The 15,221-nt window shown below is 41.2% G+C and overlaps 1 protein-coding gene across 1 annotated transcript in view; it reads left to right on the top strand.

The window, feature by feature from the left end:
• Nucleotides 1-465: 465 nt before the first annotated feature.
• LOC115591395 (cadherin-2-like) overlaps nucleotides 466-15,221 on the top strand; it is a 147,695-nt gene continuing 132,939 nt past the window's right edge. The window contains exon 1 of the mRNA XM_030433389.1: nucleotides 466-709. Within this exon, the coding sequence (XP_030289249.1) occupies nucleotides 668-709 (42 nt within the window). The 5' untranslated portion in view covers nucleotides 466-667. The remainder of the gene's footprint in view (nucleotides 710-15,221) is intronic.

The raw sequence follows: 15,221 nt of genomic DNA, 5'->3' as shown, positions 1-15,221 counted from the left end.
CCAGCACTATGCCAAGATACCCCACAGAGGCAGGTGTGTCAGGTGCAGGTTGATGGGAACCACTCTTTGGAAGCTTAAAGGCACAGCGTTCTGCATCTTCACTGTCTATGTTTCATATTATTATCTCATTTCAAGATATAAATTTGATATCTGATAAAACTTATTGAGGAGGTGAGTATATCTTTTTCGTGGAAGGTCTGGACGCCCCCCCTTGGCTATTATTCATTCGCAACCTCATTGGATGTGGGACCTAAACTGGGACACTTTGAGCCAAAAACGGCTGTCATCTGAATATTTGAGTTGTGCTGCTATGCAGATCAGTCAATTAATCTCCAACAAATAGCTGATGTGTTGCTGAATGAGTTCTAGATAATTTGTCTGATATCATCAAGACTCCGTAACAGACAACCGGTATCTTTGCATCTCTGAAGCAAGGCTCAGTGTTCCTGATGTCCACTAGTGGGCGCATATAGGGGCCGACATTGAGTCCGTCGCAGGCTGGCTCGAGATCCGCTGAGTCGCGCACCGCAGACAGACACGGAGGCAGGCTGGTGGGGAGACGAAATCTGCTTTATGCCGCCGGGGTTTACTGGGATTTAATAATCTGACGTCCAGCGCTGCGTCACGGTCTCCGTCAGGTCTGGAAAGAGGAATTAAACATCACAAAATGCATCTTTTTGGGATATGGATGTTGATGGCGGCTCTGCAGGTAAGACAATTTTCAATTTCACACCGAGTCAGCTTGGATTGGCAGAGTCTGCAGTAGGATACACAGAATGATGCCCGTCACTAGAGATAGAGAGAGGACAATGCGATTCAAACTGACTCCGCATCCGCTTTTGTTTGCTTCATGTAGGTCGATTCTTTATTCTATAACATCCTCGGCTGACACAAGCAGCCTGTATTCTCACACTGGCAGTGAAGTGCTGCTGATCCCAGACCTGCTCCGTTTCCGCTGCACCCTCAGTAATTTGTCAAACAAACCAGAGAGAGGCGTTCACAGGCTGGTGGTGTTCGTGTGATGAAACATGAACGTTTAAGATGTAAAGCGCAGAGTCCAGGTAGAAACACGGTTACGAGGTTTGTTCTTTGACATCCGTCCGTCCTCAGATTACAGACTGCTCGAGCAAGATTTCAGACGCTTTCTGTGTCGTGTCTTCTTTTAAGCAACCTGTCTGCACTATTACATATTGCAGGCTGCATTGACTGCAGTATTCTCAAGCCTCCTCGATCAGCAGCACCATTCTACATTAAATTAGGACATTTCACTAAAAAAGCTAACTCGCAGCGTATCCGTCATTTTACTGCTTTAGGTTAACATGCAGCTGTATTTGTGTTCTGGCTCTTGGCCCGTACGTGAGCGCAGTGAAAAAAATCAATGTAAGGTTAATGTGGACATTGTGTGACTGAGATGAAGTATTGAAGCACAAGGTAATTCTCATGATATCTCGAATCATTTTCAGAGAGAAAAAAAGTCATGGTTTTTTAATAAAGGCTCTGTTACATGTAAGCAATGACAGAAAACAGGACAGGCAGAGCTTCCAGTCCAGACATTGATGTTGTTTGGGCTACCTCCTGTTCCGCCCATTCCCAAAAGGTCTCATTTGGAAAGGAATACCAACGTTTTTCACGATTTAGGCCTACTCCTCTTAATACAGATCACTGCAACTTAGCCTGCTGCTGAGCATGTTCCTGAATGTAAGTTAACATTTGTTTCACTTTATTACGGTTTTTTTGTTTAGTTTTTTTTTATCATTCCAAGCAGTACATTAACTCCATAAACCATAAAAGGTCTAATTTCATTGAAATGTATTTAGCAAAATGAATGGCAGCTACTTGCTGATGAGAAGATGATGAAAACAACTACATGCCTTTGTTCTCTGATTAAACTTTTGTAAAGCTTATTTCTTTGTATTGATTTGGTTTTCTCGTATTGTCAGTTAATGTCCTGTCTTTCAACTTGCAATTTAAAGGAAGCCTGCTATTGAAAAGTTGATTTTTGAGTCTCATTCCCAACTTGTCCCCACTTGACTGCCACCCTAAATCATCAGTTTTTGATAAGTTGGGAAAAAACAAAGCGTGGGTATTATAAGCGACAGTCGCTCAGGGATAGAGCCAGTGTCTTATTATCTGAAGGTCGCTTGTTCTATTCCCCTGGTCTGCATCGTGAAGTGTCCTTGGGCAAGATACCGATCCCCAAAAAGCTCCTGATGTGCTGGTTGGCACCTTGCGTGGCAGCCACTGTCGGGCGTTGCTAGGAGTGCAAAACATCCAGGGCTTTATCCCTCCCGGAAATTTTGAAAATTGGGCTGTTAAAGATGCAATTTCAACATAGTTTGAGAAGAAAAGGAAGGCCAATCATTGGGTCCTCATCGTCATATTTTAATCACAAATAAAGCTAATTTTTCCTCACTATAGGCCCACTGAGTAATGTTTATGTTAAAGATATTATGGCCTGTCATAAGACCTGTGCTGTGTGCATAGGCTATTAGAGCAGGTAGAACATTCCTTATTATAATTTCTTCGCTTCATTGTCTATCTGCATTAGTCCTACAGTAGGCTTTGTAGGGTCATTTAACAGAGTCTCGCACCCGGACTACACCCACGACCACAATTCCGATTTGATTTAACACAGCAGGCAAAATTAGAAATTAGAATAATTAACAACACATAAGGTTACCATATAGAGGTTGAATTCACTGCGTGACTGCTGAATATGTGCAAACAAGCTATCACTGCTCCTCCTCAGGGGTTGGGGGAGATGATGTCCCAGCTAGCAGGTAATGTTCCCACAACATTGGCTAACATTCCCTACAAGTTCTTATTATGTTTTAAAAAAACGTTTTTATGTAATGTACAAATAACATTTTAAGGATGTTCCTATAACGTTAAATGTTAAGAAAGGAAGAATGTTTTAGTTGCAACATTCTGAAGATGTTTTGGTGATGTTGTTGAAGTAACAGATTATAGAATGTTCTTCAAAAAAACATTCCCATAATGTTACAAAATAGCAAAGGAAGAACATTTTCAAGGCGACATTTAGAAAATGTTTTTGGCATGTTTTTAAGGCCTCCGATTACAGAAAGTTTTTGTTTTTTTTAAGTATTTTTTTGGCCTTTTATGGCTTTATTATTATAGTACAGCTGAAGATATGACAGGAAACGGGGAGAGAGAGGGGGAATGACAAGGGAAAGGGGATCCAGGAGTTGAACCCAGGTCCGCTGCAGAGCCTCAGCACATGGGACGCGCGCTCTACCAACTGAGCTAAACGGCACTCCCTACAGAACGTTTTTTATAAAACTTTCTCACAATGTTATACGATAACAAATGAGGAACATTGTCACAGCAACATGCGGAAAATGTTATCAGAATATTGTCAAGGCCTACAATCCCAAAACATTTTTCTAAAACGTTCCTGTAATGTGATATGTTAACATAGGAATTAAGTTTTTACTGTAACATATTCGGGAATGTTTTGGCGATGTGGGTGAGGTCAGATATTATAGAATGTTCTCCTATAAAACATTCCGAGAATATTACATGAAAACAAACGAAGAACATTCCGAAAGCAACATTTCAAAAATGTTTTCAGGATGTTATTAGGGCCTCAGATCACACAACATTTTTTCTACAACATCCCTGTAATGTGATATGTTAACAAAGGTAGAACATTTTGTCTGCAACACTGAGGATGTTTCAGGGACATTGTTTTATGAATAAGTCCCACAATATTACATCACAAAGGAATAACATTCTCACTCACTGCAACGTTCAAAAAATCTTTTCAGGATGTTATTAAGGCTTCAGATTACAGAATGTTTTTTTTTAATAAAACGTTTCTGTAATGTTATATGTTAACAAAGGAAGAACATTCTCAAAGCAACATTTGGAAAATGTTTTGGGGATGTTTTTAAGGCCTTCGATAACAGATGACAGAACTTTTTTTGAATAAAATGTCATAAACCCATGCCAGTTCCAGGGAAGCAGGCTAAGTTACCTCAGAAAAGCCAATGCAAGCCACGACACAACCAAACACACCACAATGACATCGCTAATCCATCTAGACTCCCAGCCGTCCCAGGGCTGATTAATTGGCTAGTTTGCTGTTTGCAAATGACTTTATCAGCTACACAGCAACTAATGCCAGATCCATGCTGTCTGGACACTAGCTGCTCGCTCCTGTGCAAGGTTGCTGTCTGCAGTTGCCCTAATGGCCATCAGTGTCATTCTGATTCTGACACATAGGCCTAGTAGGCCTACCTTTAAATTGGTGAGAACATCCAAGTGTAACAAAACATCTTCTGAATGATATTGGGGTAGGGGATTAATTGACATGACTGTCCCCTTCCCTGATGTCCATTTGTCCTAGTCTCTACTTTTCCAGGACAAATTGAGAATATCAAAAGAAAGGTGACCAGGTGGCAATATTATCAGTGCCTACAACCTGGTGTGTACTGTATCTTAGATGTAATTCACCTGGTTTTGTGAGCTATACATTGATGATCAAATTTACAGTGTGAACATGGACAAGTTTTAGATTTATCTCCAACAGGCCATTTGTGGATCATGACTCATAGCATGCTACCTAAGCGTCATTCTAACTTGTGAAAATCACAAGCAATTGCAATAAATGAGTCATAGATATTCAGGTAAAGTCAAACAAATTATTTTAAAGCCCAATATCACAAATCACAAAATTACCTCAAGGGGCTTTACAATATGTATTCTACAGCACAGGCTACATAGGACGGATTTACTACTGGGTGAGCAATGGAGGAAACCTCAGGAAGAGCAAGAGAGTCGGATCCCTCTCCTGGGATTGAAAGACATGTAATATGCATGTAAAATGCCAGTATGGACAATCTGGGTGACACAATTACAGATAAATTCAGGAGGATGACAATGTCAGATCAACACAAGTGTTTTACATTATTGTTGTTGGCAAAAAGTTACGTTTAATGTTTAGGTTTAAAGTGCACATGTCTGGGGGCTTTGCCAGTTTTTGTTGATTTTTTGGGGGGAAAGTGCAATTGAAAAAACATAACCCTAACCCTTGTTTTAACTTAAATAGTATAAATAAATAATTCTGTTGAAAGACTTTTGTATATTGATGTTATTCAACTTTTACATGTGTTAATAGTCCAATTCCAATAGTTAAGGAAATTATCAGAACATTTATGGAACATATAAAAACATTTATAGATTTTTCAAAGCATGTTATCCAACTCTAAAATAGTATAATTCCAGGAACATTAAAAACTTCATCTAAAAATGGTTTAAGAACATTTGAGCATAATGTTCTAACAGGGCTTTTAGTAAAAATGTTAAGAAGGTTATCACTAAACATTTTTGTAATGTTTTCTAGAGAACATTAACCTTGTATATCCATAATAACTAACTACTATAAACGCTGCAATGGTACTTAACAGTAGGCTTATAAACTAGCTCTGGTAATATCAGTGACACATAGAGGGGGAAAGAATAATACTGATGTTGAATTTGCAACAAATGATTCTGACTCTGCCTATATATATATGCCATAAGAAAAGCCAGGTCAGCCTCTGCAATTTGCGCTGGTGACAATGTTGCATTTGTGGCTGCTGGCTGTTCGATATTTAACCACATAAAAACTCCTTGGGCTATTTTCATCATAAGGCAATTATATTTGAATATAATTATTATAATAATAATTATAATATATATGCATATATATGTATATTTATATATATATATATATATATATATATATATATATATATATATATATATATATAATATATATAATTATATATATATACATACATTAATACATCTATATATATATATATATATATATATATATATATATATATATATATGTATGTATATATATGTATGTATATATAATTATTATTTTATTTTTTAAGGCTCAGAGATCCGGGGCTATAGCCTCAAATGCCCAGGTCTAACGACGTGCCTGGCCACTGCTATCAGTGTTTGAATGTATGAATTACTGTAAATCACTTTGGCAAAAAAGTGTCTGCTAAATGTAAACAAATCAAAATTCACATTACAAATAGTAACTTTAAAAAATGTACAAACAATACAGGCTTTTGTTTAAAACGTTGTTAAAAGCAATGGTAAAGGAGAGGGTGACCTAATCATGAAACTTTTTTCATTATCAACTCATCCTCATGCTGAGCGAAAGTCAGATGAAGTTTGATAGTCCACTAAACATTTCTGGAGCTTCACAGCATAAAGCATTACAGCATTCAACTGAAGTAGACATGGACTTGTTTTAAAAATGTAAAAGATGAAAACACAAGCATAAATGCCATACTGCTTGTAGCACAACCCAAGTCTCGGAAATTCTGAGATCCTAATTCGTGACTAATTAATGAATCTTTCACATTCAACATCTCCTTCGGAGAACAAAAGTTTTGAGGCTTGTTGATTTGTAACAAAACTTTGTTTTAATGCGCTGCATACAATATATTATCTATTTAAGATTCAAGAAGATATTTCTTGCTTAGAGAGGACGGTGCCGTTTCACAGGGTCAAAGGTCAGGTCCTGTTTATTCATTGCACTAAAACCCGAAGCTATACAGATACTGCTTACTAAGACATACAGACAGGTGAGATGAGGTCTTGGAGAAGAGATTGACCAGATGCCCAAGAGTGTTACAATTACCTCCTGTTTCCTGGATAACATTCTTATAGATTTGTTTTTATTTCTATAACCCACTATGCTGGACTTGCCAGATTGATGATATTAATCTATGATAAACGCCATTTCTTCAAAAGGCATAAAACAATTGTGGTGTTAGTGTGTGTCAAAGTATTTACATAACAAGCAACAGATGGGCTTTTGAATGGTGTGATGCTTTGAGATGCATGCATTAGGCTGTCAGTGAATATTCTAAATTCAAATATATATAATAAAAACGAAAAAAAAGCAGAGATTCAATTGTGCAAATTAATTTTCGACCGTGGAAAAAAACCCATAGGCGGCTGCTTTGGGAGTGGGCGCACTGCATGATGGGTCAGGGCCAGGTCACAGGAGTCGCACATGCATAGCATGATGCAGATGGCAGAGAGAAATCCAAAAGGCAGAAAGGTCAGAGCCCAACTCAGCAACAGAGAGAGTGGTATGGACTCCAAGCAACCTCAAAAGCCCCATTTGGAAATACTTCGGATTTTGGTCAGTAGACGACAAAAATGTGGAACATCGAGATAAAGTGGTATGCAAACTGTGTAAGCTACAGTTAGCTTACCATTCATGCCATGCACATCAGACAATATGGAGGAGTTACTCAAAGACCAAGATGTAGCTCTTACCACGGACAGGTGGACCTCCCTAGCAACAGCATCCTATGTTACAGCAACGGCCCACTGGATTTCAAGTGACTGGGAAATGCATGACTTTGTGCTTAAGACAAAAGAGCTTACGGAAAGCCACACTGCAGAGCATGTAGGCAAATGCATTCAACAGATCTTGTATTTTTATGGCATAAAAGGGGGATCTGTGATTGTTGTAACAACAGACAATGCTACTAATTACGTCAATGCAGTGGAGAGACATCTTGAAACAGTGAACATACCATGTGTAGCACACACAATTAATTTGGCTATGCATAAGGGGCTTAGGGCCAAAGCCATTGAAGCACCCGTTGGTAGGCTGAAAGTGGCGGTAGCACATTTCAGCAAATCTAGCACCGACAGCTACGATCTCCAGCAAAAACAAAAACTTTTGGGATTGGAAACGGAGAAGCTGATTAAAACCTGTTCGTTGTGATGGAAAAGCTCATATGACATGATATGCAGCTGTCTCTGCTGTCATCTTTGAGAAAAAAAAACTGTCTAGAATGGAGCTGACTACAAGCGAATGGTCCCTAATGGCAAAGGTGAGCGTAGTGTATTAAATTTGTAATAGGTTGGACAAATGCAAATGCACTTTACTTTGTGAAAATGTTGTTAAACTGGTCAAATGCAAACCTGACCTAATGTCAAAACATATTATGTTTACTTATTTACTACATGTACAAGAGGTTCTTAAACCCTTCAAAGTGGCAACAGAAGCACTGTCAACTGACAAATAACCAACTGTGTCGGCTGTACTGCCTATAAAATATGTTCCTCTCTCTCAACTGAACATACAAACACCAGACGAACCAGAACCACCTGCGTTGTCAGAAATGAAGACAAAAATCATCACCGATCTGGAGAAGCGGTTTAGTGTGGAAAAGGGCGCATTTATGCTGCTGAACAAAGCTAGTTACCTGTATCCATGCTTTCATCGCCTCATTTATTTAAAAGAGGTGCAGGCAGCTATACTGGAGGAGATGAAACAGGTGAATGTGGCAGGTGGCACAGGCAGTGAAATCGGTGCCAGACAACCCTGTGATCAGCAACCACTGGGAAAACTGCTCTAACAGCTATGGGGGATCTCTTCAGAGACACATATTGTGCGAACAGTCCAGAGTCAGACCAGAACATCAGTCTGCTGCGTCAAAGAGAGATGTTGATGTATGAACAAGCGTCTCCAATACATGCTCAACAAAACCCTCTCATGTGGTGGAAAACTTTGGGCTATGGGAAATACCCTCACGTCGCCCAGATGACAAAGAAATATCTTTCCATCCCCGGATCCTCAGTGCGCTTTCAACGCGTCTTTTCCTCCACCGGGAATATAGTGAGAAAAAAGAGATCGGCACTGGCCTCTTCACATGTGGACTTTCTTGTGTTTTTGGCAAATAACCTGTGAGACCCGACATTGACAGTGGACAGAAAGAACCTGGCAATCAGTGACACTGAGATGAAATGCAGTTTTTCCTCTTTTTTTTTTATACAAGCGCCAAGAATTTAAGTAGCCTACTTTTTCGTTTATAATAGCACTTTATTATAAATGATCCCTCAGGGTAAAAGTTCATTGTTCTCATATTTCTCAGAATTGTGTACTTTATTTTATTTTAAGACATTAACATTACAAAAGTGTAGGTTACTGGACTGTCTGAATAGATATTCCATGAATAAGGTAGAAACATTTGCTTCATGCACTGCAGGTCCCCACTGTTTTGATTATTTACAGTTTCATGTCAAAGAAAAGATGTTGTTCCATGTTTATCACAGCACAGCTCACTCGGAGTGTTCAATGTTCGTTCTATATACTGTAAAACTTCAATTAATGTCAATAATATTTGCTTCAATCACTGAATGAAGCCTGCCTATATTAGTCTCCTCGTGGTATGTTTTTGTTTTGAGTTTTGCATTTTTGATTTGAACTTTGCTTCTTGGTTGTACTTTGCCTTGCTGTTTTTTGTTGCTACTCTGTCTTGCTGCTTTCTTTGTCTTCTTTGTCTGTTTTTTGTACCTGGCTCCCTTGGTTTTTGCGTTCAGCTTTGAAAATAAAGCTTGCTTTCTGTTTCCCCTCTATCCTGCCTCTTGTCTTGTGAGTAACTGCGTTTGGGTCCACCTCCCATATCCTTGGCCTTCCCCTTAAACCCCAGCCTGACAGACTGAACGGACCAGAAATGGACCCAGCATACTATGGCCTACAGCTTTGTAGGCTGGGAGACCAATTGTGGGGGGATCTTGATGGCAAGACAGACATGGGGGTGATACTACAGGCTATTTCCGAGTTTGACAAAAACCTGTCTGAAAAGCCTTGGTTGAAGGAAGTTCCATGTGCCACTGAGTTCTTTGCTCAAGTTGCTGATCTCAGAGGGGTCGTGCTTTGCAGGCTTAACAGTAGCAACTCCCAGCTAGCTCCCAGCATTCCAGCCCAAACCCACACCTCAGCTCCAGCTTGTGCCTAGGCTCCAGCCCCAGCCCATGCCTTGGCCTCAGCCACAGCCCAGCTACCAGCCCATGCCTCAGCCACAGCCTAGCTACCAGCCCATGCCTCAGCTCCAGCCCATGCCTTGGCCTCAGCCCATGCCTCAGCCACAGCCCAGCTACCAGCCCATGCCTCAGTCTCAATCCTGGAAATCCCAGCCTACACCCCCAGCCGGCCTCCTGAAGGTGTCAGCCTTTGTCTCTGCCACCAGCTTCCTGAGGGCCCTCGTCTTCACCGCCAGCCTCCTGAAGGATACAGACTTTGTCTTTGCCACTGGCCTCCAGAAAGCCTTCACCGCCGGCCTCAAGTGACTGCCAGCTAGCGCCTACGCCTTCATCGCAGGCCTCCAGAGACTTCCAGCCAGCGCCTACACTTTCGTCGGCGGCCTCCAGAGACTGCCAGCCAGCGCCCACGCCTTCCCCGCAGGTTTCCAGTGGGTCCCAGCCTGCGCCGCTTCTGCCACTACCAGAGGATCCCTGCCTTCATCACCGGCTTCCTGTGGGTTCCAGCCCACACTGTTTCCACCGGCTTCCAATGGGTCCCTGCCCAAACCGCCTCTGCCGGCTTCTAGTGGGTCCCAGCCTACGCCGCCTCCAGTGGTTCCCAGCCCATGCCCATCCGCCAGCTTCCAGTGGGTCCCAGCCAATGCTGCTTCTGCCGGCCTCCATTGAGTCCCAGCCCACGCTGAATCTCCTGGCCTCCAGAGGGTCTCAGCCTTTGCCCCGCCGTTGGCCCCCGGAGGATCTCAGCCTTCGTCCCCACCATCGGTCTCCAGAGGGTCTCAGCCTTCGTCCCCGCCATCGGCCTACCCAAGAATCTCAGCCTTCGCCCCCCCACCGTCCACCTCCTGAGGGTCTCAACCTTGGCCTCGACCCTCCCATCATTGTCCTGCTAAATTACATTATTACATAATCACCATCAGTAAACAGGTTGCTGCGTGACTCTGTCACTTGCGGGGACGGAGGCTGTTTTCTGGGGGAAAGTTCACTGAAGTCTCGGTTGGGAGGGCTGACCATGCTGCTCCGCCTACAACTGCGGTGTTTTTTCCACAAATAAGTTACCAACGACAGTTACAGTTACTATGTTACTTTTGTTTGGTCGTGTAACTTTAAATGAATTGTTATATTAGTCGACTAATCGAAAAAATGATCGCTAGATTAATTGTTTGAAAAATAATAGTTTGTGACAGCTCTAGTAACGAGTAATCTAAAGCATTAATATTTCCAAACCAGTAATAAGATTAAAGTTATTTATTCAAGTCACTGTGCGTTACAATTATTCTTGTCATTTTCCTTAGTAAAAATATATATTTTTGCTTTCCTCTTGCGTCTCGGGATGTGATGTCACAAGTCACGTTTTTACCATGAGGATAACTCACATGTACACCATGCAGCAACACAAAAATGGAGGGAGGAGAGAGATGCGAGTTTTCTAGCTGGACATATAGTCATTATTTTAAGTTATTAAACACAAAAAAGCACAAATGCTAGATCAAGGGCTAAGCCCGGCCCGGCCCGGCCGAAGATAGTGGTGGGGTCGGGCTCGGGCAGAGAATCTAAACTCTTTGTAGCAGTCAACTATACACTCGTTTTGCCCTGGCCTATGCCAGCATATTCCATCTTAGAAAACATTTTCAATGCATTATTTCACAAAATTCTGAAAACTTAGACCCGGCGGAGGGTGTGTGTATGTACTGCTTGACCGACCGGGTCTCTGGGTTTGCATGTGGAGACCGTGTTGATCGCGAACTAGAGGCTTGCGGTTAGCATTAGCTTGGAAACTCGGGGTTAGCATTAGCTTGTACCATGTGACACTGCTTGGTTAGTTTGTGTAAAAATGCTAAAAAAACACAGCTAAATATTTGTACATGCAGACATTTCTCCTAGGACAGGGTAAGATGCAAGATCAGAAACGTAATACACAAAATGATTCTGCTGTAGCACTAACATGTGTGGTCAGAGATGCTACGTTACCGGTTACACAGAAGATTATTTGTATACTTACATGTTCCTCATTTGCAGGTATTCCACTCAAAGTTGGAAGTTCCCCACCATTTCAAAAATGTCTCCCGACTACTCCTGCCTTGTGCTGATCGAGGTTGGAGAAATAGTCAGTCTGGTTGGCACACATGAACATTTTTTGCTAACTGTAGCTGGACGTTGCCTTCAAAAAATGAATAAATCCATGCCGCTCTCCTGTCCTCTGTGGCTGGGACACGCTGGAGTGTTGTGTGCTTGTCTTTACAGCCAAAAACATAGCACTTCGCGGTGGGCTCCGACATCATGTTTTCATAATATAATGGCGGATCTCCCAAGAAGGTAATGCTGTAGCTGGTGGATAGAGCCACCTTAGGTATGCGGTGAAGGGAGGTGGGGTAGTGTGTGAGAATATGCAAATGATCGTTTGCTGACGTTGGCAACCGAAGCCAAATTTGACTCACTCATCTGGAAACTGCAGGGAGACACTGTCAGAAACCTGTATCTCACTCAAAAAAGCATGGATGGTCTTTTATAAAAGTTCCTAGGTGTGTCGCAGCACCATAGTCCTCAATTAACACCCCAAATACCAGAAAAAGTCAGTTTTTCATAATATGGGATCTTTAACTCACCAAGTGTTTGTGTTGAAAATAAATCTCCTCGACGGTCCGTCCTCCCGACTGAGACTTCAGTAAACTCTCCCCCAGAAAACAGCCTCCCTCCCCACAAGTGTGAGAGTCAGACAGCATCCAGTTTACTTATGGTGATTATGTAATAATGTAATTTAGCGCAAAAAACGTAACTTTGTCACCTTCCAGTATGTTTGGTGGGTCAAGATCTCAAACACACCACATTATAACATTATCTATATGATTATAAACTGTCCGCGGGGTTAGATTGATAGGGGGACACCGGGGAAACACCTTTAAAAAAAAATGACATCATCATTATGACGTGTACTGTCACGCCTCTTTAGGAGCTGCAGTATACAAGAGTTTTTAAATGAAAAAACATGGCATAGCACTGGTTATGCTCCAGCACATAAGAGTATTGCAAAACCTGGAGTCATAAACACATTGACCGTGTACCTACTCTCACTGCCTGAGGAGGACGACAACAGTTTTCCACTGCAGGCCTAAAGCATTTTTTTTTAAATGGTGAACCCATCTGTCAGATCAGTTTAAAGTATATTTTTAGTTTTAGTGTGGAACTTGATAAGAGCTAGGCAAGTGAATGGTTTTAGATAATTGCAATCATGTTGTAGTGGGTATCATTTTTGTACAAAGTAGTGATTATAACTTAGGTAGGTGAACCCCCCTCCTTTTGGATTAAGAGGTGCTTTCTTGGGGCCTTGGTCCCCTCATCCCCATCCACTCATTGCTCATAGGCTACTGGACAGTCCTTTCTTCATGATATGTTCTAGCCAGTTGTCTCTTCTTTGGTTGCCTAACTGTCATGTAATGGGAACTTTCTTTTTTGAATGTATATGTTTATTAATGTGGAAACAGAAAATGCAAAGATTGCAAAAAATTACTAGTTAAGTTCATTTTTTTCTCAGAGTAACAACTACCAATAACACAGGAAACAATATGACTTAATTCATAATTTAGTCTATAATGGAGAAATAGAGCAGAGCCTTCTGGGGAGATTATAATATACAGCCATTACATTGTGCAGTCAAAATTTACTCTGTAATTATATGTTATGAACAAAAAAAAAATGTCTATTGTCCGTTTATGTTGCAGATATTTTTAACTTTTATTTGTAAGAAGATACTGTAGAATATAAGGATAAATATTCAGACGACAACTAAAGATTTGGGGTAAAAGTTAAAAGCCTTTTTTTCTCTGTCTTCTGTTCCCCTCCACTCTCCATAATGTCAACATAAAAATAAATTCCCATCCAGCTCCAGTTAGCAGTTAACACACCAACAGTTGCTTCCTGAATAAACTGAATAATTGTTTGGTCTATGAAATGTCAGAGGACAGTGAAAATGTAGTGTAGTGTAAATACAGCACTGCAATTGGATAGATTTTGTAGTTTGATACTCCCCACTGCCCTGCCCTAACCTCCCCCCATTTTTCCCCACTTCCATTTATGCCTGCACTCTAAATGTCACCACTGAAGCCTGTGTAGCATAATGCAGAAACACAGCACCACACCAGAGTCTCATTATGCCTTTTTACTTCTTTTCCCGTTATACTTATTGGGGAAGATATGAAAGCCTGCTCTGCTAAATCCCTCCTCCCCCACTTCTTCCAGGCATGTCAGGATGGGCAGTGAGGACGATGAAGGTTTAAAGTTTTTGGGTTAAGTAAAAGCAAATCACAGCACCCTCTTGGCATCATTACTTTAATCACAGTAGAACACCCCCACACACTAACACACATACACTAGAACACACATTAACAAGCTGCAACAGATGCTGTCTGCGCTGCAGAGGAGCTGGGATGCTTGTATGTGTGCCTATATGTGGGCCAGAAGTAGAGTGGGTGTGTGGGTGGGGTTCATGTCGGGCGGGGGCTCAAACAACAAGGGAGATAAAAGTCTAGATGTAGCGATCATCAAAATGAATTGACCCAGTTGTCTGCTGTTCTTCATGGTGATGGATAATGAATTAATGTGGAAAACTAATTCACTGATCTAATGAAGATTCTAATTGCTTCTCTCAGTGTCCTCTTTCCCTTGAAGCTGCCGTAAGTGATACACTTTTATTTATATAAGTATTAAACATGTTTATTAAACATAAACATCTATATTCTACCACTAATCAGTGTTACAGAGTGTTTGATCTGCAACCCATGTCCCTCATCCCCCTCAAGCAGGAAAAAAGAAAATGCATTTTCTGGTAGTTCTGTTTTTTCTGGTCCTGTCTGCTCTTGAATGAGCATGATCCTACTTTTTGCTGCAATGTCTGGGGATTTCAGTTACGAGTCATGTGGTAGAAGGGAATAGATAGAAGGGAACCTTCCTGACAGGAAGTTAGCTCATGTCGCCTACACATACAGCAGCTTTAGGCTACGTTCAAAACAAATCAGGTTGTGCTACCAAATGCCGCAGGTTTGTGTGGCGGTGTGGGAGTGTCACTCCATGGTCAGTGTGTATGATATGTCGAGAACCACCACAAATCAGTTTGCTGAACGGTGAAGCTGCTATGCTGTTATGCTACTAGCATGATGGTTTTACTTGTCATCTTTTGTCCAACAGATTAATGAAAATAGTAACAGTCAAAATGCCTGGCAGATCATACTGTGTGTTTTAAATTGGTGCAAAAGACCAAACTGAGTGATCACAGGTGAAAAATCGTGCTATAGATGGATGGATGGATGGATTCAAGATTCAAGATTCAAGATTCAAGAAGCTTTATTTATCCCAAGGGAAATTACTGTGCAACAGTTACAATACAAAGTGGGAAGAAGAAAATAGAGAAA

This window comes from Sparus aurata, chromosome 11 (genome assembly GCF_900880675.1).
Source record: "Sparus aurata chromosome 11, fSpaAur1.1, whole genome shotgun sequence".
NCBI classification, from domain to species: domain Eukaryota; kingdom Metazoa; phylum Chordata; class Actinopteri; order Spariformes; family Sparidae; genus Sparus; species Sparus aurata.
The sequence above is the reverse complement of the archived record's forward strand: the minus strand, read 5'-3'. Positions and strand labels throughout refer to the sequence as shown.